At 40.5% G+C, this 23,480-nt stretch overlaps 1 protein-coding gene across 1 annotated transcript in view; it reads right to left on the bottom strand.

The window, feature by feature from the left end:
• Nucleotides 1–14,305: 14,305 nt before the first annotated feature.
• Nucleotides 14,306–23,480, bottom strand: part of LOC126473480 (alanine aminotransferase 1-like) — an 80,018-nt gene continuing 70,843 nt past the window's right edge. Inside the window, exon 12 of the mRNA XM_050100555.1 lies at nucleotides 14,306–15,297. Within this exon, the coding sequence (XP_049956512.1) occupies nucleotides 15,207–15,297 (91 nt within the window). The 3' untranslated portion in view covers nucleotides 14,306–15,206. The remainder of the gene's footprint in view (nucleotides 15,298–23,480) is intronic.

The following is a 23,480-nucleotide window of genomic DNA, read 5'->3' as shown; positions in this document are numbered from 1 at the left end:
TTTGCACATCTTCATGAATCACCCTGTATTTTTCACTTTCGTGTATGTCTCTTGTCTTTTATAATTTTTATTTTTATCTTTGCTACTAGTTGGACTTGGTCTGAGGGAAGATTGGCTCCCAGATAGGCACATATGTTTGTTACTGAGGTTCCAAAGTGCTCATTGATCAGAATGTAATCTATTTTAGTCTGTACTATATTGTCAGGGTGATTAGGTGGAGCTCTCCCTGTGTACAGACGTCTAGGTAACTTAAACCAAGTGTTTGTTACCTTCATCTTTTCCTCTTGACAAAATTGATAAAGCCATTTGCCCAATCATTTCATATTCCTAGTCCATATTGACAAACTAGTTCCTTGAATCTTCCTTCTCCAATTTTAGAGTAAATTTTTTTATTAAGCTTATCTCATGTTCTTTTACCAATCTAAGCAGCTGTTTAAGTTTCTTGTAGAATACCTCAATTTCATCTCCAGTTGAACCTGATGATGACGCATATACTTGGATGATGTTGAAATTGGTTGGAATGGCATTAAGTTTAAGTAAAGCCATTTGGTATATAAGAAACTATCAGCCTTGATTGCGGTAATGAAACCAACCTTTACCTAGGTTTCAGCCCAAGTAATTGAGCCTTCTTCAGAAGATAAACCTGATTCTATAATATGTCTACGAGGGCATGGTCTACAAATGCAACTAAACCAGCCTGAATAGGTGTAGTAACATTTTAAAAATGTGGTACATAGGTACTAAGTCACCACTAAGACTTGACTTAAGCTCTGGCGAGTGTCTCGTCTCCATGGACGCCATGCGGTGGGCCTCAGGAGCTCACGTGAGCACCCATCTCCCTACCCTATGGCTCCTGCCCCTGTGACTGTCCCTGCTGCAAGATTTGCCCTGTGCACCCTCCTACCACCATCTATAGCAGTCCTGTAACTGGCAAAACATATACTATCAAAGGGACAGCCACTTCTGAAGTGACACATCATATACTAGCTGTTATGTAAACACTGTTCAGCCTTTTACATCGACATGACTACCACCAAGTTATCAATTAGGATGAATGGCCACAGGCAGATGGTGTATACCGGCAAAATGCAAAATCCTGTTGCAGAGCATGCTCTACAACATGATAATCATGACCTCAGTCCCTGTTTCACCACACACACCATCTGGATTCTTCCCCCAGACACCAGTTTCTCAGAACTCCGCAGGTGGGAACTAGCGCTACAAAACATCCTTGGTTCTCGCCACCCACCTGGCCTAATTTACGTTAATTTCTTCCATCTCAGCATTTCTTCATGGTAACTACTGTTTTCTTCACTCTGTTTTAGTTTTCTACATCTTTCATTGTGTTACCTGTCTATTCTTCACTACCCCCTCCTACCTCTATTACGTACAATGCACTTAGCTTTTCACTCTTATTAACTCATGCATGATGTTTAAGCAATAACCTCTGTCTTGCATATTATCCTCTTCCACCTCTAAGCTCTCAGGTTTTCAAATCTCATCTGATGCAGTCCCCAACAATCAGTCGTTCCTTTTCATCTCTTTGCAGTAAGTCTTCTGTGACCTGCAGTTCCAGATGACTTTCCTGAAATCTATCCCTTTCCCTAGATCTCTGCAGTCCTTTTTCTTCACCCCTCTTCCTTCCCCTTCAACCCTTCTGCCTGAAAAAGGAGCCACTGGCTCCAAAAGCTTGTCTGATTGCAACCCTCTTATGTGTGTGTTCTGCTGTTGCTTGGCGAGTAAGTTTTCTTATTGATCCAATTAAATTATTTTGTCAAAAATTGATTGTTTTTATTGTTAAACTAGGAATGTTGGTTGATTCGGGGGGAAGGGATCAAACAGCAAAGTTATCGGTCTAAACTAGACAAGTGGTAACCGAATAACCCAAGGATCTCAAACATAATGTTTCATTTATGTACCACTTTTTTATACTGAATAAATTAAGTGCAAAGTTGAAGAGTTTGTAAAATAGTCAAAATGCGCTAATGGACCCTGAAAATGACAAATAACCTTGAGGGAATGTACCACAGCAACAGGCTACATTGCAGCAGACTGTTGATCATGTTTCGTTGGATGTGGACTTTATTTTTAAATTAATAAGTTGTATGTCAATATATTGCACTGATCCATGGTGACACTGTCACTACCAATTCAAGAACATGAACCAACAACCCAATCACCATCGGGTTCCCACCTAATAGCTATGTAATACCAGCCATGGATGGGGTTTCCTTATCTCTGTTCCCAAGCCACTAATTTGGTTTCTTAATTACGTTATAAAGACATGTGGTGGTGTCTGTCTGCTTGTAAAGCCATTTGCTAAGTACCTATCTCCAACTCTCAAATCAGCAGGTGTATCTCAGACAGGTGGCAAACGAAAATTAACATCAATTTTAATATTAAACTTCTGAACACTGCAGTTTATATTCTTGGAAATTTTTGGGCCACTTTCTGCTGTTCACTTTCAGGAAATCTATACTGTCAGCCAGACGAGGATATTGAAGGATCAGAGAGCATGGAAATGAGGTGTTGGTTCTGGTACCCAAAAACACTCACTATTTTGAAACAATAAAATGAATGAGATGGGTCTTGAGGATGCATAAATTTTATCAGTGCATCATTTTGTTCCATTGATAAGTCAATAATGTTACGATGTTGAGAAAGTTAAAATTAGAATTGATATTACTTATTGCTTGTCACCTATGTGAGATACTCCTACAGATTTGAGAATTGGAGATAAGGTACTTAGCAAATGGCTTTGTAAGCAGACAAATACCACCACAAGGCTTTAGAACCTAAATTAAGAAACCAAATTAGAGGCTTGGGAACCTGGATAAAGAAACCAACCCACAGCTGGTATTGCATGGCTATTGGGCATGACCCCTGCAGCACTGCTGCTGGTTTATCTTCTTGAAACTGTAGTGACAGTGTCACCATGAACCAATACAATATAGTGAGTTATTACTTGTCAATTTGAAAATAAAATTCACATCCAAAGAAATACAGACAACAGGTTGCTGCAATGTAGACTGTTATCACAGTACTTTCCCTCAATGTCGTCTGTCATTTTTGGAAACTGTTAGCGCACACTGGAAAATCAAACGTGATTTTCTGAATGCTTGAAAACATACTCTTTCCAATTATGATTACTCTGAAATCAGTTATGGAGACCTGATTTTCTAAAAGTACACTGAATGTGATCTAATTTTGTAACTTTTATAAAAATGAAGTTTTGTGGAAATTTAGAAAGTGTACAAGAATGATATTATATATTGTGAAACCTTATGCTGCTTATTTGTTGTGTCCAGTGTTTCATGTTTACCATGCCTTCAATTAACGAGATATAAGAAGTCTAGGTTAAAATGTTATTCACAACACAATTTTTCCAGCTAGTTTGCCTCAGTTTATGTAGCATTGATAGTCATGTTGGAAATTTTACCCATTGTGCTGAGGGTTTTGAATGAGATTAGTTTCGAAGCTTTAATGGAAAGTGGTGTTTTTAAAAGAAGTGTTGAATACTCACAGCAGTTGTCATCTTTTGAAGAATTTTCAGATTACTGGAAAGTAGTAAATGAATAAAATTTTGTATTCCACATCCCCATGCTATCAAACTATTGTGTAATAAGTTTCATGTTTAGCATGTATTTTCTCTTTGAGATATAAGAATCCAAAGTTTAAATTTTTTCATACCCCGATGTTTGTGCGGAACTTTGACTTGAATTATCTACCACTGTGAGCATTGGATTACCTTATACACCTTTTTACGCAGTTAAAACCAAGGTCTTCCTAGTGAGAGTTTTATAGAACAAAGGTTTTTGCAAAACCAGGTCAAGAAATAGCACATTTTTAGTCTTTACAAACTCTTCCACTTTGCACTTAACTTATTCAGCATTGGAAAGTGGTAATCCACGAAATTATTGTACTTGAGAACCTCGTGTTGTTAGGTTATTACATGCCAAGTTTTACGTTTGTCGTACCTTTAGTCTCTAAGATACAAGAAGCCATACCTTGAAATTTTTTTCACGTGGTTTTGCCCAAAATTTTCTGGCTGAATTATGGCTTGTAAAATTCTTTTCATTATTATTCTTGAGAGAACATTTACAGTTGCCAAACATAACTTCAACAAAATATTGCCCGAGATATAACAGCTCAAAGTCATCAGAGATTCATGCTCCGTCTGCACGAAGTCGGGCATGGAGTCAAACAAGTTGTCTATACACTGATAAGCCAAAACATTATGACCATACCAACTGCGATGTTGGATGCTGGGTGATGGTGGTGTGGACAAGTGATGCTATAATGAAATTGTGCAAGTGTAGCAGACACGGATGGGGGATCAACCTACTGCAGATAAGGTCTGCAAATGTGGGAATCTATTGGGATAAGTGACTTTGACAAAGGGCAGATTATTATTATGTAAAGCTTGTGAATGAGTATTTAAAAAACAGCGAAACTAGTCGATAGTTCATGTACTACTGTTGTGAGCATCTACTGAAAAAGTTAGACAGTGAAACTACCACTAGGTGCTAAGTGGCTTGCCTGATTTGTAAAGCAGCACAATGCTGGTGTACGCACAAGTGTTTCGGAACACACCATTCATCGTACTTCGTTGAATATGGAGCTCCACAGCAGGCCACCCCTGCACGTTCACATGATGGCCCAACAAAATCATCAATTATGATTGCAGCAGGCATGGGACCATCAGGATTCAACTGTCGATCAACGGAAACATGTTAGCTCTTCGGGTGAATAACATTTTTGCTACACTAGGTCGACGGTCGTCTCCACAAAGGCTGTCACTGAGGTGAATGGCGGCTTAAAACATGCAGCGTGCCACAGATGGAGGCTGGTGGGAGCAGTATTGTGCTATGGGAGACTTTCTTCAGTGCATGCATGGGACCTGTGGTAGTATTCTAAGACACAGCTGAGAACCACTTGCATCCCTTCATGCGTTATGTCTCCCCAGCGGCAATGTCATCTTTCAGCAGTGTAACTGTCCATGTCTTGAAGCCAGAACTGCACAACAGTAGTTTGAGGACAATTATAGTGAACTCACGTTGATGTCTCAGTGACCACATTCACCTGATGTAAACCCTATGGAACCCATCTGGGTCGCTATCAGGTACCATCACTGCATACACAAATCTGTGGCCATTATTTATACAAATTACCTGACATGTGAGTAGACATCTAATGCCACATACCTCCGCAAACCTACCAGCAATCACCTGGTAAGCAGAATCAGTGATATATTACGTTCCAAAGACAAACGAGCTGTTAAGCAGGTGGTGGCAATGTTTTGGCTCATAAATGTATCTTGGCCAATATTGCTTTAAGTAACAAAGTTTACCAACATTATTTGGGAACGCTTCAAATGTTTACATAAAATTTAATCAAAATCCATGACAGTCAAGCAGTGAGACTAGATGAGCTGATAAGGAAATGACCCCATTTCTTCTGCAATTTTTTTCATATTTTCACTGCAGCCATTTCATTTCAGTTGCTATTTATTTCATTTGTAGATGACATATTGCTGTGTTCCTTCCTCTTCCTTCTTTCTATGGTCTGTTTCTTCTGTCACCCACATTTTTTTTTTCACACTTGCCTCTTGTTATACCTACATTAGTTGGTCCAGCTCCAGTTATTTACCTTTTCTAGATATATCCATTTCTCATCAACGAAACTAGCTGCTGTAGTATTCATTATCACAGTACTTACAGCCCCAGAAGAACTAATGCACTTGTTCATTCCACACTACTTGAATGTCCCACTTTAATGTGCACAGATTCTTCCCAACAGTTTTGTTAAACTTCAGCATGTTCTTCCTCACTATGATCTGTACCTGTACCCACTTCTAGGTACAACTTAAATCTGATTTTATATCTTAGAAACAGTTTCAATAATGGTGTAATCTAGATAGTATCCACCTGTGTGCCTCCTGCCCATTTCCAAGCATATCTCCTCCTCTTGTGATCTTCAAACAATGCATTTGCTATTATTAGCTAAAATTATTCTAGAACTATCTTGTGAAGTCTTTCTCCTGTCTCATTCCTACTGTCATGCCCATAGTCTCCCATAATTCTGCCTTCTATTTCTTCCTCTCTTACATTATTCAACCACCATGATTATTTTTGTCTCTCTTTAGATACTGAATTACCTTTAGATTTATCAGACACACTTTGCCATACCTACCTGTCACACTCACATCTACACTGAACTTTAGTGTTTTATTGCTTAACTATTTGTAATCTTCCTACTCATCACGATTTCTACTCCCACATTAGTTTCTGATGCCACTGGCATTACTCTATATTCATGTGATCAGATACCCTTACCTTCTGTCCATTACACTTTTCCATTTACATCTGCATCAGTCCTCTACAATTCACATTTAAGTGCCTGGCAGAGTGTTCTTCGACATCTTCATACTATTTCTCTACAGTTCTACTATCTAACTGCGTATGGGAGAAATGAACACTTAAACCTTTCTGTACAAGTTCCGATTTCTTCACTAACTGCATCTAAGTTAAGCCTTTAAATTTCCCTTTTTCAGAATTTCTAGTTTCCCACCAAAATGATGACTTTCCTTACTCTAAATGACAGAATGATACACTTTTACTGCTTTTCAGTACAGTAGTAATCTGCATCTTTTACCAATGTACAGATCAACGAATGTTTTCGATTAGAGACATGTCCTCACGATTAACTCTTTAGTGCAGCAGTTTCCTCAGTTTACTGTATTCCCATACCACTAACCAATGCCAATTATTCAGTATTTCAACGGCACGAGAAAACAGTTTCCTGTCACACACACACACACACACACACACACACACACACACACACACACACACACACACACGCGCAAGTGCAACTTGCACACACGTCTGCAGTCTCAGAGAGCTGAAACTACACTGCGAGCAGCAGCACCAGTGCATAATGGGAATGGCGACTGGGTGGGGGCAAGGAGGAGGCTGGGGTGGGGAGGGGGGAGAGAGAGTATGGTGGGAGTGGCGGACAGTGAAGTGTTGCAGTTTGGACGGGGGGTAGAAGAGAAGGTGCGGAGGGGGAGGGGGGGGGGAGTAAGTAATGGAAACGAGAGAAATAAAAATAAGAATAAAGATGAAAATATAAGAAATTAAAAGACTGGGTGTGGCGGTGAATGGTGAAATGACAGCTGTGTAGTGCTGGAATGGGAACAGGGAGGGGGCTGGATGCGTGAGGACAGTGACTAACGAAGGTTGAGGCCAGGAGGGTTTCGAGAACATAGGATGTATTGCAGGGAAAGTTCCCACCTGCGCAATTCAGAAAAGCTGGTGTTGGTGGGAAGGATCCATATGGCACAGGCTGTGAAGCAGTCATTGAGATGAGGGGTATCATGTTTGGCAGTGTGTTCAGCAACAGGGTGGCCACTTGTTTTTTGGCCACAGTTTGTTGGTGGCCGTTCATGTGGACAGACAGCTTGTTGGTTGTCATGCCTACATAAAATGCAGCACAGTGATTGCGGCTTAGCTTGTAGATCACGAGTGGTTTCACAGGTAGCCCTGCCTTTGATGTGATAGGTAATGTTAGTAACCGGACTGCAGTAGGTGGTGGTGGTGTAGGAGGTTGTATAGAACAGGTCTTGCATCTAGGTCTATCACAGGGGTATGAGCCATGAGATAAGGAATTGGGAGCAGGGGTTGTGTAAGGATGAACGAGTATATTGTGTAAGTTCGGTGGATGGCGGAATACCACGGTAGGAGGGGTGGGAAGGATAGTGGGTAGGACATTTCTCATTTCAGGGCACGATGAGAGGTAATCGAAACCCTGGGGGAGAATGTGATTCAGTTGCTCCAGTCCCGGATGGTACTAAGTTACGAGGGGAATGCTGCTCTGTGGCCGGATTGTAGGACTTTGGGAGGTGGTGGGAGACTGGAAAGATAAGGCACGGGAGATTTGTTTTTATACAAGGATGGGAAGATAATTACGGTCAGTGAAGGCTTCAATGAGACCCTCGGTATATTTAGAGAGGGACTGCTCATCACTGCAGATGTGACGACCAAAGGTGGCTAGGCTGTAAGGAAGGGACTTCTTGATATGAAACGAGTGGCAGCTGTTGCAGTGGAGGTATTGCTGGTGGTTAGTAGGTTTGATATGGATGGAGGTACTGATGTAGCCATCTCTGAGGTGGAGGTCAACATCTAGGAAGGTGGCTTGTTGGGTTGAGTAGGACCAGGTGAAGCAAATGGGGGAGAAGTTGTTGAAGTTCTGGAGGAATGTGAATAAGGTGTCCTCACCTTCAATCCAGATAGCAAAGATGTCATCAATGAATCTGAACCAGGTGAGGGGTTTAGGAATCTTGGTTTTTAGGAAGGATTCCTCTAGATGGCCCATGAATAGGTTAGCATAGTATGGTGCCATGCGGTTGCCCATAGCTGTACCGTGGATTTGTTTGTAGGTAATGCCTTCAAAGGAGAAGTAATTGTGGGTGAGGATATAGTTGGTCATGGAGACTATAGAGGAGGCTGTTGGTTTGGAATCCATAGGGTGTCTGGAAAGGTAGTGTTCGATAGCAGTATGGCCATAGGCATTAGGAATGTTAGTGTACAGGGAGGTGTAATCAATAGTGACGAGCAGGGCACCGTGTGGTAAAGGGAAAGGAACTGTGGAGAGTCGGTCGAGGAAATGGTTGGTATCTTTTATATAGGAGGATAGGTTCCGGGTATTAGGTTGAAGGTGTTGGTCTACGAGAGCCGAGATTCTCTCAGTGGGGGCACAGTAACCGGCCACAATGGGGTGTCCTGGGTGGTTGGGTTTATGGACTTCAGGAATCATGTAGAAGGTGGGAGTACGGGAGTGGTAGGGGTAAGTAGAGAGATGGACTCTGGGGAGAGGTTCTGGGATGGGTCTAAGGATTTGGGTAGTGACAGGAGATTCTGCTGGATTGGGATCACTGTGGCATGGTTTGTAGGTGGAAGTATCTGACAGCTGATGGAGTCCTTCTGCCACATAATCCTTGCGGTTCAAAACTACAGTGGTGGAGCCCTTGTCTGCAGGTAGGATTACAAGATTGGGATCAGTTTGTAGATGGTGGACTGCTGTTCTTTCTGCAGATGTAAGGTTAGTATGCATGGTGAGGGATTTGGGGAATGATGGTGAGGCAAGGTTCAAGGATAAGAAATTCTGGAAAGTTAACAGGGGGTTGTTTGGAGGCAGTGGGGGTGGATCACAGTTGGATGGAGTGAACTGAGTTAGGCAAGGTTCAATGTAGGTCTTTGGTTGAGTCTGATTGGTCGGGATGGTGGCGAAAAAGTGTTTCCACTGTAGGGACCGGGAGAAGGTCTTTAACTAGTCCTGCATGATTGAACTTTGGAGTGGGGCAAAAGGTGAGGCCTTTGGAAAGGACATATTTCTGTGGGACTAAGGCTTCTGGAGGAAAGGTTCATGATTGTGTTGCGGGTCTGTTTAGGTTTTGATTTCTGTGTGGTGGTGGGAGGGAGTTTCGGACGGTGGGGTAAGTGTAGTAGGTCAGCGACACAAGGTCTGTCAGCTATGAGGGGGCGTGGGCGAGGTTTGGAGGTGGTTGTAGAAGTGGTGGGCAGTGGTACACCTAGGCGGGAGTAGGAAGTGACCAGGATGGAGAGCTTTTTGAGGTGGCGTTGTGCATGTTGCTCAAGTTCCTGCAGGGCAAGAGTTTCAATGCGTCTTATGGGTTCCAGGAATTTCGGCGGATTACATAGCATGAGAATTTTGCAGATGGAGAGAAGATGCTGCAAGGAGGATTGGGCTTGGTTGATATGGTTTTTGCAGGACTATGTTGGTGAGGGCTAAGGATTGGCAGAATCTGAACAAGTGGAGGTCATTGTGGAAGGAGGAGTGGCAACCAGAGATGGGTAATTTGATGGTAAGGCCATTAGGGGGGATTTCGTGAGCCAAGCAACAACGCAGTAACAGTATGTGGCACTAGGATCTCGCTAGGGATAAGGAAACTTTTCTGTATTGACGCAGATGGAAGGAGCAAGGATCCATGGTGGTGCAAAAAATGCGAAACAATATGTAAGAAAGTAGAATTATGTCCAAAAAATTATACAAAAATACACCCAAACACGTGTGAAAACCCCTGCTCCCAATCCCTTGCCTCATGGCTCATACCCCTGTAACAGACCTAGATGCAATACCCGTACTATACATCCTCCTACCACCACCTACTCCAGTCCGGTTACTAACATTCCCTATCACATCAAAGGCAGGGCTACCTGTGAAACCAGTCATGTGATCTACAAGCTAAGCTGCAATCACTGTGCTGCATTTTATGTAGGTATGACAACCAACAAGCTGTCTGTCCGCATGAATGGCCACCGACAAATTGTGGTCAAAAAGCAAGTGGACCACCCTGTAGCTGAACACGCTGCCAAACATGATACCTCTCATCTCAAAGACTGGTTCACAGCCTGTGCCATATGGATCCTTCCCGCCAACACCAGCTTTTCTGAATTGCGCAGGTGGGAACTTTCCCTGCAATACATCCTACGTTCCCGTAACCCTCCTGGCCTCAACCGTCGTTAGTCACTGTCCTCACCCATCCAGCCCCCTCCCTGTTTCCATGCCAGCACTACACAGCAGTCATTTCACCGTTCACCGCCACACCCAGTCTTTTAATTTCTTATATTTTTACTTCTCTCGTTTCCGTTACTTACTCCCCCCCCCCTCCCCCTCCGCACCTTGTCTTCTACCCTCCATCCAAACTGCAACACTTCACTGCCCGCCACTCCCACCACACTATCCCTCCCCCTCCCCTCCCCAGCCTCCTCCTAACCCCCACCCAATCGCCACTCCCATTATGCACTGGCGCTGCTGCTCGCAGTGTAGTTTCAACTCTCTGAGACTGCAGACATGTGTGCAAGTTGCGCCTGTGCCTGCGCTTGAGCGCGCGCACACAAGCACACGTGCGCGCATGTATGTGTGTCTACTGCTGACAAAGGCCTTAATGGCCGAAAGCTATGATTGTGTGAATCTCTTTATTGTGTCTATCACGATTCAGCATCTCTGCTATTTGATGAGTAGCTACTTTCCTTCTCTCATACATTTAAGTCAAATACTTTCCCCTGCGTCCTCTATTTAAACACAACTTATTTCATCTTAATTGACACAGAATTACAGGTATTCATAAGTACTTTCGACGTTACAGAACACAACTGCATGAAAACAAGACATACAGAAAAATGAAATCTTTCTGCAGATAGAGTATCTCTCCAAGTTCTGATTTGTAATATCCCCTTGGCATAGTTGCAGAGTGCATAAATAAGGATGAGGCAATTCATAACATGCAGTCAAATCGTCCACTCCACATTACTGCATCAGATTAGTTCGTGCTGACGTTTTATCTACCTAGGCACATGAGCAGCGACTTCAACATACAACATCCAAGTACTGATGTTTGCTGTTTCATAGTCTGTGCCTCACACGTAATGTGAGCTGAAAACATTGAGAGATGCTCTATCCACTGATGTGTGGGTATTTTCTGGACATCTTTTAGTTTTCACAGTGTCTTCTGAAACTCTGGAGATATTTATGAATAATTAGTATTCTTTGCAAATTGTACTGCTGGTGGATCCTGTTGATGCCTTGGGCAGATGGAGGGAATATCTTGAAGAGTTGCTCAATGTAGGTGAAAATACGATCAGTAATGTTTCATATTTCGATGTACAATGGGACAGGAATGATGATGGAAATAGGATCACATTTGAGGAAGTGGAGAAAATGGTCAATAGATTGCAGTGCAATAAAGTGGCTGGGGTGGATGAAATTAAGTCGGAACTCATCAAATACAGTGGAATGTCAGGTCTTAAATGGCTACACAGGATAATTGAAATGGTGTGGGAGTCGGGACAGGTTCCATCAGACTGGACGAAAGCAGTAATCACACCAATCTTTAAACATGGAAACAGAAAAGATTGTAACAACTACAGAGGTATCTCTTTGATCAGCTTTGTGGGTAAAATCTTCTCAGGTATTGCTGAAAGGATAGTGCGAGTATTAGTTGAGGACAAATTGGATGAAAATCAGTGTGGGTTTAGGCCTCTTAAGAGGTTGTCAGGACTAGATCTTTAGCTCACGGCAAATAATGGAGAAGTGTTACGAGTGAAACAGGGAATTGTATCTATGTTTTATAAATCTAGAAAAGGCATATGACCGGGTTTCTAGGAGGAAGTTATTGTCTGTGCTAGGTGATTATGGAATACGAGGCAAACTTTTGCAAGCAATTAAAGGTCTTTACATAGATAGTCAGGCAGCAGTTAGAGTTGATGGTAAATTGAGTCCATGGTTCAGAGTAGTGTCAGGGGTAAGACAAGGCTGCAACCTGTCTCCACTGTTGTTCATATTATTTATGGATCATCTGTTGAAAACAATAGACTGGCTGGGTGAGATTAAGATATGTAAACACACAATAAGCAGTCTTGCATATGCGGATGACTTAGTTGTGATGGCAGATTCGATTGAAAGTTTGCAAAGTAATATTTCAGAGCTAGATCAGAAATGTAAGGACTATGGTATGAAGATTAGTATCTCCAAACGAAAGTAATGTCAGTGGAAAAGAAATATAAACGGATTGAGTGCCAAATAGGAGGAACAAAGTTAGAACAGGTGGACGGTTTCAAGTACTTAGGATGCATATTCTCACAGGATGGCAACATAGTGAAAGAACTGGAAGCGAGGTGTAGCAAAGCTAATGCAGTGAGCGCTAAGCTACGATCTACTCTCTTCTGCAAGAAGTAAGTCCGTGCCAAGACTAAGTTATCTGTGCACCGTTCAACCTTTCGACCAACTTTGTTGTATGGGAGCGAAAGCTGGGTGGATTCAGGTTACCTTATCAATAAGGTTGAGGTTACGGATATGAAAGTAGCTAGGATGATTGCAGGTACTAGTAGATGGGAACAATGGCAGGAGGGTGTGCACAATGAGGAAATCAACGAAAAACTGGGAATGAACTCTCTAGATGTAGCAGTCAGGGCGAACAGGCTTAGATGGTGGGGTCATGTTACACGCATGGGAGAAGCAAGGTTACCCAAGAGACATGGGTTCAGCAGTAGAGGGGAGGAGGAGTCGGGGTAGACCAAGGAGAAGGTACCTGGATTCGGTTAAGAATGATTTTGAAGTAATAGGCTTAACATCAGAAGAGGCACCAATGTTAGCACTGAATAGCGGATCATGGAGGAATTTTATAAGGGGGACTATGCTCCAGACTGAATGCTGAAAGGCATAATCAGTCTTAAATGATGATGCAAATTGTACTGTGTGCCACAACATCCAGTTTTAAAGGATGCTCACCCTTTTAAACAAATGAGCAGATACCACTTTTATCTTTATTTATTCATATACAATGAAGTAACTCGGCATCTGTTGGCTGGTTTTGCTCTGTTCAAATGACTGTATTGTCTGTTCCTTTTGCTCTGGCCTCCAACTTGATCATGACCTCCTACAACAGTACTCGAGATAGAGGAAACACACTAATTGGAAACTTTTCTTCTCTGGTGAACCAAATCTACTGATCAGCTCTACTTTGTAATGAGCAAGACATGAAAATTTAGTTAAGCTTTCCCATCATGTCACCCTTGCTATGGTTGAAGATTTTATTGAACTGAAATATGTTTTTCAACAGCTTATATGTTTAATATGAACTTAGGTTTTGATGGATCTTAAAAACTAGAAGACTTCCCCATCCTTTAACAATTTATCTTTCCCCCGAAATCTTTTCAGCACTGACATTCAAGATTGCCAACATCCACATTATTATTATTATTATTATTATTATTATTATTATTATTATTATTATTCTGCATTGGAGGAATAGGTATATCAGCTGCCAGCTCTCTTCATATAGTAGTGGTGCAGTAATTTATCATTTTTGCTCGGTGCCAGGCTGTGTTTGACATAGTAACGTACAGCACCAACAAATCAAATCTATTCCAAAAGAAAAGAAACAATTATTACACTTGAGATGAGTGTAGACAGGTAGGAGAAATTTTATGAACGAGTGATTGAATCATGAAAATTGATATGAAATGACAGAAAATCCAGGGCGAACTAATGAGTTACAGAAGATAGACGACTATACTTCACTAAGTAAACACAGCGATGTAGTCTTCCAGTTGTCACAGAATGTGGGCTGTAGCGTGGTATGTATGGAAGTATGTGGATTAAGTCATCTTAGTGTATTAAAGTAGGAACTACAGAGCAGGGTATGTAGGACACACACACACACACACACACGGTCCCAACATACTAATTTTTTCATTCTGAATGTACAATTTAAACAAATAAATCTTTGAGTATTAGTTATTTATTCACAGACAGTAGAATATCTACAACATTTACAAGCAGTCAATAAAACCCACTTCCAAGCGATTCAATAGAATGGGTATATGACTAACAGTCTCATACAAAAACAGGAAGCTTGAAGGATGAGAAAAGAAAATACACCAATAATACTGTTCACAGTATCAGCTAGGAAAAAGTCACATCTAAAAAATGTAAAGCAAAATATTAAAAACTACATCACTCAAAAATTTTTCCTTTGCCGGGAAAATTCTCTGACTTGATTGTATATAATCTTCACAATAATTTGAAATGACTAAGGGACACTGTAACAAGTTACAATTATTCTGCTATCTATATGCATATTACACAAATTTAACAACAGAGCAATTCTAGACTGTTCTTCACTGACGTGTTGCACATTATGAAACTTAACATTTGACTTAATGCAAAAAGTATATTGTTAAAGATAAATTAGAATTCAAGATAATGCTGTCAATTTTGAGTGCATCTTTTTGAACTTCTGTGAACAATACTCAAAAATGTGCTTCCAATTCTTACCCTATTGTAAAGTTTCATACTCTGGATCCTATCTTTCTTGTTTACTGTTGTGTATACTTTCTGTAACTACTCTCAAAATTCTGTTTGATACATTATCCAAGGAATTTATTCAGCATGGGAATGTGCACAAAATGAAAGAAGAATATTGCCTGAAGCAGTGACAAAATGGACACAAAATGCACTGTTCATTAGGAAGTACACCAATTTTTTTCCTTCTTTATATAGAGCTAGTTTGAACAAATGTGTTTAAGACTTTTCCACCACAAAGAAAGAGAGCATCACGACACACTCATCACTTGAAATAACTCTGATAATAGAGTGTTTTCAAGTTTCCTTATATTTACACATTATTCATATTTCTGCAGGAACTTCTCGTGGAAGGCCTTGAATTTGTCCATCATGTTCTTCAGTTTATCAGGCTGTGGCAAAATAGTAGTTCTGGAAAAGAGAAAGCCTTAGTTATCCTTTCAACAATTTCTGAGGTGGGTGCGCACACCCACACACCCACCCACCCACCCACCCACCCACAGAGAGAGAGAGAGAGAGAGAGAGAGAGAGAGAGAGAGAGAGAGAGAGAGAGAGAATGAATTTCATGCAATAAGCTGCAAATTCAGCCAGACAGGTGCAACTGAATTAAATAGTCTGATAGAAATTGTCAAATGCTTAAAGCTGTATTTCATTCATTAAGCACGTTCCACTGATTCCATCAATGAGAATCTTCAGGGATATGCAACAAGTTAATGTACACATTATTGAAAGACAAAGACCTCATAGAAACTTTGTGTGTGTACTGTATTTACAATAAACTAGCATTATACCACTTATTGCTATTCTTGATTATGCCATAAATTTAATCGAATAAATTAATAAGAAAGCTGCTATTTTGAAAAAGGTTACTACCACCTCTGTTTTACTGTGTAACTGCTGTTTACCTGCTTTTACTAGCTAATTACTTTATTACAATGGTATTTTCCAATTTTTCTTTCTTACATCTCTCAATACAGATGCCTATTTACAGAACAATATTATTTGTCATACAGCTTTACTATAACCATTGCTACTTGGCATGTAACTAATAGGCCATTCAGAGAATTTGTAGGAGGAGTGGCTACGGACGTATGTTTTTAATTTTCTTTTGGATTGGTTGAGATTCCAAATTTCTTGCTTTATGTTAGCAAGATCTTATTTGTTGTACATTTTAACACCACAACATGTAACTCCATTCTTAATCACGGAAAAGGAGACAAAGTCCAAACGAAAACTGTATACAGTTCACAGATCAGCTGAAACTGATTTTTACAATCAATAACAAAAACAACTTCAGGGTGTATATGTGGACAAGGAAAAAAAAATTCCCAGGTTTTTCCCAGATCTCCCAGTTAAAAATACACTTTCTCCCAGGTGAAAATACACTTTTTCACCTTTAATTAACAGTATACTTTTGTCTATCATTTGATTCATTATGGTTTTATACAGCAACTTATTATTTCCCGGCACTTTAGAAAACGAAACACAGGGGAAAAAAACATGTTTTGGAATGTTCTTTGATGTGCAGCAACATGTACACTGCATATTTTCATATTATGAAAGTATAAAGTCACACTTCACTGAACACCACATGTTACTTTCAGAAGCACTGAAATCTAGATTGTGGTTCGCTTTTGTAAGCCAGTCATAGCTCATTTCATGTGATCTTGCCAGCCAATAACAGCAGATATTCAGAGCACAGGACAAGTGATGCAGTCAGTCAATAGCAACATCACATAAGTAGTGCAAACACATGAACAGGAAAAGTTAATGGTTTAAATTAATTATACATAGAGTTGCTACAAGAAAAGCAAAGCTTTCACATATAATATTTGTCTCTAAGATTAATAAGCTAAAAGAAGCTAATCTTTCACATATAATGTTTATCTTTTTTTGTGTGTTTTACACTTTTAAGATACATACACAAATGTGCCAGTAAAATGTTTAACACTGACATAAATCTCTGAACTTCTGCACTTGAAATTCTACTGAATGGCTTGTCACCAAAGAGTTGACTTTTAAATGAGAGTCATACACACTGTGACTTGAGAAATTCATCATACATTCTTGCACATACTTCATCTTGCGTGGAAGGAAATTTTACATTCGAAAGTAACACTTTTCAAACCACAATTCGTAATATTTTCCCACAATCTGTTAGGAACAGGTTTGTTCCAGCAGTTGCCAGATAGCTGCGAGATAAAAGACATCACCGCACTTGCACAGCTACAATGACATAGGAAGCCCTGTATGTTCCTATATGTGAAACATTAAACAATCTAAAATTATGTCATAAAAGAAACAAGACATCAGAGGATACCACAAGGGCGTCTGAATTTCTTGGAACCATACTGAAATGAAAAATTCACCTTAAAGTGCACATTCGTATACCCAGACTCCCAACGAAGTAGGCCTCTATGTTAAGCTTTTCAGTGAGGGTTTTAGGGATATAAATTTTCTTGGAGAACCAGGTACTATATCACCTCATGTTTGTTTCTTTATTATGGCACAATGCCATACATGTTAGAAGACGAAAACGTGCACTTGAAATGTGGCAAACAGTTGAAACTAGGCCAACAGTGTGGAATCAAACACTTTGTTTCAAATAAATTGGCTGCCTCAGCGGAAAAGATAAATAAAAGTCTAATTTCTTTAGGAAAGCGACAAAAATAACTTCATTGTTCTGAAAGGCAATTAATGCTTGACTGCCAGAAAGGTGGAAATAAAATGAAATCTGTAAATAATTATGTGACTGTATTTTAATTCACTTGGTAACAGCTCTGGATCTACGATATTTTGAACCAGGGCAATACTACAGGGTGGCATCCCCCCCTCTGCCCACCTCCCTGAAGCGTTTGAGGTAGGACATAAAAAAAAAGAAAAAAAGGAAAAGAAAGAAAAAGGACTTCTCAAAAATTTGTTCATTTTGTAGTGCACATCTTTCTCAAGATGTCTGAAGCACAAAACATACAACTTCGAGGAAATGTAAGAAGCGTTATTTGGTCTTATGTGTGACAAAGTGCAGTGCCACATCTCTTCACACAACATTCTTCTACTGCACGTCACTGTATTTCACACTGTGGAACTCAAATGTGTATATTTTGTAATGTATGCCATCAAGCTATATTCAGGATAGTGGAAATTAAAATGTCTCGTGGTGCCTCTCCTGCTCCCAGTCGGCCGGTTTGACATCCTGCCCATTTTCTTTCTTTCTTTCGTGATGTCTCTGTTTATTCTCCTTCCTCATTGTTGTTGTGGTCTTCAGTCCTGAGACTGGTTTGATGCAACTCTCCATGCTACTCTATCCTGTGCAAGCTTCTATATCTCCCAGTACCTACTGCAACCTACATCCTTCTGAATCTGCTTAGTGTATTGATCTCTTGGTCTCCCTCTACGATTTTTACCCTCCACGCTGCCCTCCAATGCTAAATTTGTGATCCCTTGATGCCTCAAAACATGTCCTACCAACCGATCCCTTCTTCTAGTCAAGTTGTGCCACAAACTTCTCTTCTCCCCAATCCTATTCAATACCTCCTCATTAGTTACGTGATCTACCCACCTTATCTTCAGCATTCTTCTGTAGCACCACATTTCGAAAGCTTCTATTCTCTTCTTGTCCAAACTGGTTATCGCCCATGTTTCACTTCCATACATGGCTACACTCCACACAAATACTTTCAGAAACGACTTCCTGACACTTAAATCTATACTCGATGTTAACAAATTTCTCTTCTTCAGAAACGATTTCCTTGCCATTGCCAGTCTACATTTTATATCCTCTCTACTTCGACCATCATCAGTTATTTTACTCCCTAAATAGCAAAACTCCTTTACTACTTTAAGTGTCATTTCCTAATCTAATCCCCTCAGCATAACCCGATTTAATTTGACTACATTCCATTATCCTCATTTTGCTTTTGTTGATGTTCATCTTATATCCTCCTTTCAAGACACTGTCCATTCCATTCAACCGCTCTTCCAAGTCCTTTGCTGTCTCTGGCAGAATTACAATGTCATCGGCAAACCTCAAAGTTTTTACTCCTTCTCCATGAATTTTAATACCTACTCCGAATTTTTCTTTTGTTTCCTTTACTGCTTGCTCAATATACAGATTGAATAACATTGGGGAGAGGCTACAACCCTGTCTCACTCCTTTCCCAACCACTGCTTCCCTTTCATGTCCCTTGACTCTTACAACTGCCATCTGGTTTCTGTACAAATTGTAAATAGCCTTTCGCTCCCTGTATTTTACCCCTGACACCTTCAGAATTTGAAAGAGAGTATTCCAGTTAACGTTGTCAAAAGCTTTCTCTAAGTCTACAAATGCTAGAAACGTAGGTTTGCCTTTTCTTAATCTTTCTTCTAAGATAAGTCGTAAGGTTAGTATTGCCTCACGTGTTCCAACATTTCTACGGAATCCAAACTGATCCTCCCCGAGGTCCGCTTCTACCAGTTTTTCCATTCGTCTGTAAAGAATACGCGTTAGTATTTTGCAGCTGTGACTTATTAAACTGATAGTTCAGTAATTTTCACATCTGTCAACACCTGCTTTCTTTGGGATTGGAATTATTATATTCTTCTTGAAGTCTGTAGGTATTTCGCCTGTCTCATACATCTTGCGCACCAGATGGTAGAGTTTTGTCATGATTGGCTCTCCCAAGGCCATCAGTAGTTCTAATGGAATGTTGTCTACTCCCGGGGCCTTGTTTCGACTCAGGTCTTTCAGTGCTCTGTCAAACTCTTCACGCAGTATCGTATCTCCCATTTCATCTTCATCTACATCCTCTTCCATTTCCATAATATTGTCCTCAAGTACATCGCCCTTGTATAAACCCTCTATATACTCCTTCCACCTTTCTGCCTTCCCTTCTTTGCTTAGAACTGGGTTGCCATCTGAGCTCTTAATATTCATACAAGTGGTTCTCTTATCTCCAAAGGTCTCTTTAATTTTCCTGTAGGCAGTATCTATCTTACCCCTAGTGAGACAAGCCTCTACATCCTTACATTTGTACTCTAGCCATCCCCTGCTTAGCCATTTTTGCACTTCCTGTCAATCTTATTTTTGAGACGTTTGTATTCCTTTTTCCCTGCTTCATTTACTGCATTTTTATATTTTCTCCTTTCATCAATTAAATTCAATATTTCTTCTGTTACCCAAGGATTTCTATTAGCCCTCGTCTTTTTACCTACTTGATCCTCTGCTGCCTTCACTACTTCATCCCTCAGAGCTACCCATTCTTCTTCTACTGTATTTCTTTCCCCCATTCCTGTCGATTGTTCCCTTATGCTCTCCCTGAAACTCTCTACAACCTCTGGTTCTTTCAGTTTAGTTAGGTCCCATCTCCTTAAATTCCCGCCTTTTTGCAGTTTCTTCAGTTTCAATCTGCAGTTCATAACCACTAGATTGTGGTCAGAATCCACATCTGCCCCTGGAAATGTCTTACAATTTAAAACCTGGTTCCTAAATCTCTGTCTTACCATTATGTAATCTATCTGATACCTTTTAGTATCTCCAGGATTCTTCCAGGTATACAACCTTCTTTCATGATTCTTGAACCAAGTGTTAGCTATGATTAAGTTATGCTCTGTGCAAAATTCTACAAGGCGGCTTCCTCTTTCATTTCTTCCCCCCAATCCATATTCACCTACTATATTTCCTTCTCTCCCTTTTCCTACCGACGAATTCCAGTCACCTATGACTATTAAATTTTCGTCTCCCTTCACTACCTGAATAATTTCTTTTATCTCGTCATACATTTCATCAATTTCTTCATCATCTGCAGAGCTAGTTGGCATATAAACTTGTACTACTGTAGTAGGCATGGGCCTTGTGTCTATCTTGGCCACAATAATGCGTTCACTATGCTGTTTGTAGTAGCTAACCCGCACTCCTATTTTTTATTCATTATTAAACCTACTCCTGCATTACCCCTATTTGATTTTGTATTTATAACACTGTAATCACCTGACCAAAAGTCTTGTTCCTCCTGCCACCGAACTTCACTAACTCCCACTATATCTAACTTTAACCTATCCATTTCCCTTCTTAAATTTTCTAACCTACCTGCCCGGTTAAGGGATCCGACATTCCACGCTCCGATCCGTAGAATGCCAGTTTTCTTTCTCCTGATAACGACGTCCTCTTGAGTAGTCCCCGCCCGGAGATCCGAATGGGGGACTATTTTACCTCCGGAATATTTTACCCAAGAGGACGCCATCATCATTTAATCATACAGTAAAGCTGCATGTCCTCGGGAAAAATTACGGCTGTAGTTTCCCCTTGCTTTCAGCCGTTCGCAGTACCAGCACAGCAAGGCCGTTTTGGTTATTGTTACAAGGCCAGATCAGTCAATCATCCAGACTGTTGCCCCTGCAACTACTGAAAAGGCTGCTGCCCCTCTTCAGGAACCACATGTTTGTCTGGCCTCTCAACAGATACCCCTCCGTTGTGGTTGCACCTACGGTACGGCCATCTGTATTGCTGAGGCACGCAAGCCTCCCCACCAACGGCAAGGTCCATGGTTCATGGGGGGGCCTTCCTCATTCTAACAAACAATATTATCATTAATTCTGTAACTATTCCTACCACTGACAAAACTCATTCTCCGGTTAACTCTACTAACCCTGACAGAATCACCAATTTAGTTATCCTGTGATTATTCTCCAAATAGGCGTTATTACGTGTTTGTACAAAGCGTTTTCCGTGCTACTCCCAGAATAGACCGAAGTGGCTGCTAGCCAGGGACTATACAATTTGCCCTTTCTAGGTAGCGATCTGGCCAAAAATTTTCTGTAAAATTTCATTTTCTTGGGTACACTGAGAAGATAATATGTAATCTTTCTTGCCTGTTATTTGTTTATTTCCACTCTGTTAGTCTGACACTATATACTTCACTACGAATTATAACAATGCTGATAATGATCAGCATTGTTATAATTAGTAGTGAAGTATACCCAAGTGTACCCAATCAATCACAAACAACCAGCAGTTTGCATTCACCCGTTCGGCTTTATTCCGCCCAGCTCCGCTTTGTGAAACAAGGTTATTTCCTCACTATTCCACCGGCTGTATAACATTATGTTTTGTGGAACCACGCACATTTTTGTACGGGGAGTGCTGCCTTGTTTGGGAGTCAACCATTCATTTCTTTTTCTTATTTAACATGAAGACACCATTTCTTGTCACCAGTACTCATACAGGTTAGGACTGGTCAATGTTGTTCACGACCAATTGATGACTAGCAAGCAGAGATTTACATTTGGCCATCTGTTGATTTTTGTGATTTTGGCTTAGAGCATGCTGTACACATACACCCAAGTTTTGAAACTTCCTCACTGCATGCAAATACAGCATGATGGTGGAATGATCGCAGTTCATCACATCTGCCAGTTCTTGAGTACATAAATATGGATCATTGTGGATTAATGCATTTAAATGATCTTCATCAAACCCTGAAGGTTTTCCTGAACACGGAGAGTAATGTCAAAACAATCATCCTTAAAATGAGAAAACCATTTCCTTGCGGCGCTCTGTCCAATGGCATTACTTCCATACACAGTGCAAATGTTTCCAACTGCCTCTGCTGCCATCATCCCTCTACTGAGCTGAAACATAAGAATATGCTGGAAGTGTTCTGATTTCTCCACTTGACATTCCATTTTCTAGCCTCCAGGCTCCACTCACTATCTCCAAATGACAATATGTAATCTCAAGTAGGAACAGTGAACAGTAAAAAATGATAATCTGTCAAACGCATAGCAACTGGAACACCAACACTTTTTCTCATATGTGCAGGAGCCAAAATTTACACCTTAAGGCTGCATTCTTTGTAACACGTGCACTGACTGAAGAAAATAATTGATCATGTTGGCAATTTAATGTTCGCAGTAAGACAAATTTGCTGTGAATAATACAGCAGGTAAGCTTTATAAAACAAAATAAATAAATAAAAATAAAAGTTTCCAAAATTTGGACATCCTCAGGCAATAAGTACAGACAAAATGCTTTTCTGCCTCTAGTGGTTTTTATTCAACCAATCATTTAACTGTAATATTAGTGAGGAAACACCTGTGATCCCACCAGACGTACTGATGGCTCAACAGATACAATCACGCACACGTTCAGCAAGGTCACTATGTGCAGCACAAAGCAATACATATGCTGGCACCAGGTCGCATGGGTAAACGAGAATGGCAAATTTAATGACTGCTGTGTACTGTCTGGCCTCACTTGTCTCAGCTCACCAATATGTAATACATGCACTCCTGTGGACTTGTTTATGACAACTTTGTGATACATAGCTATTTTATGGCCACTGATTTGGACTCTCTTATTCTCTACTGCCACTTATCAGTTCTCCATTCCAATGGGCACATATGTTTTGTGAGCGGACTGATTGCATGCACATCCATCACGAGAGTGGTTTGTATTCGAGTGGACCCCAACAGAGGTACCCTGAGAGCATTCTCTAGCTCTAACATTTGAGTATTTCAATAAATCTGCTGAGTACTTTAATGGATACGAGGTATCAATCTCCCGAAGTCTTTGATTCAGTTTAGTTTAAGAAGAGTTAGTATCTGTTATACTGAGTGAT

The sequence above is a fragment of the Schistocerca serialis genome, chromosome 4 (assembly GCF_023864345.2).
Source record: "Schistocerca serialis cubense isolate TAMUIC-IGC-003099 chromosome 4, iqSchSeri2.2, whole genome shotgun sequence".
NCBI classification, from domain to species: domain Eukaryota; kingdom Metazoa; phylum Arthropoda; class Insecta; order Orthoptera; family Acrididae; genus Schistocerca; species Schistocerca serialis.
The sequence above is the reverse complement of the archived record's forward strand: the minus strand, read 5'-3'. Positions and strand labels throughout refer to the sequence as shown.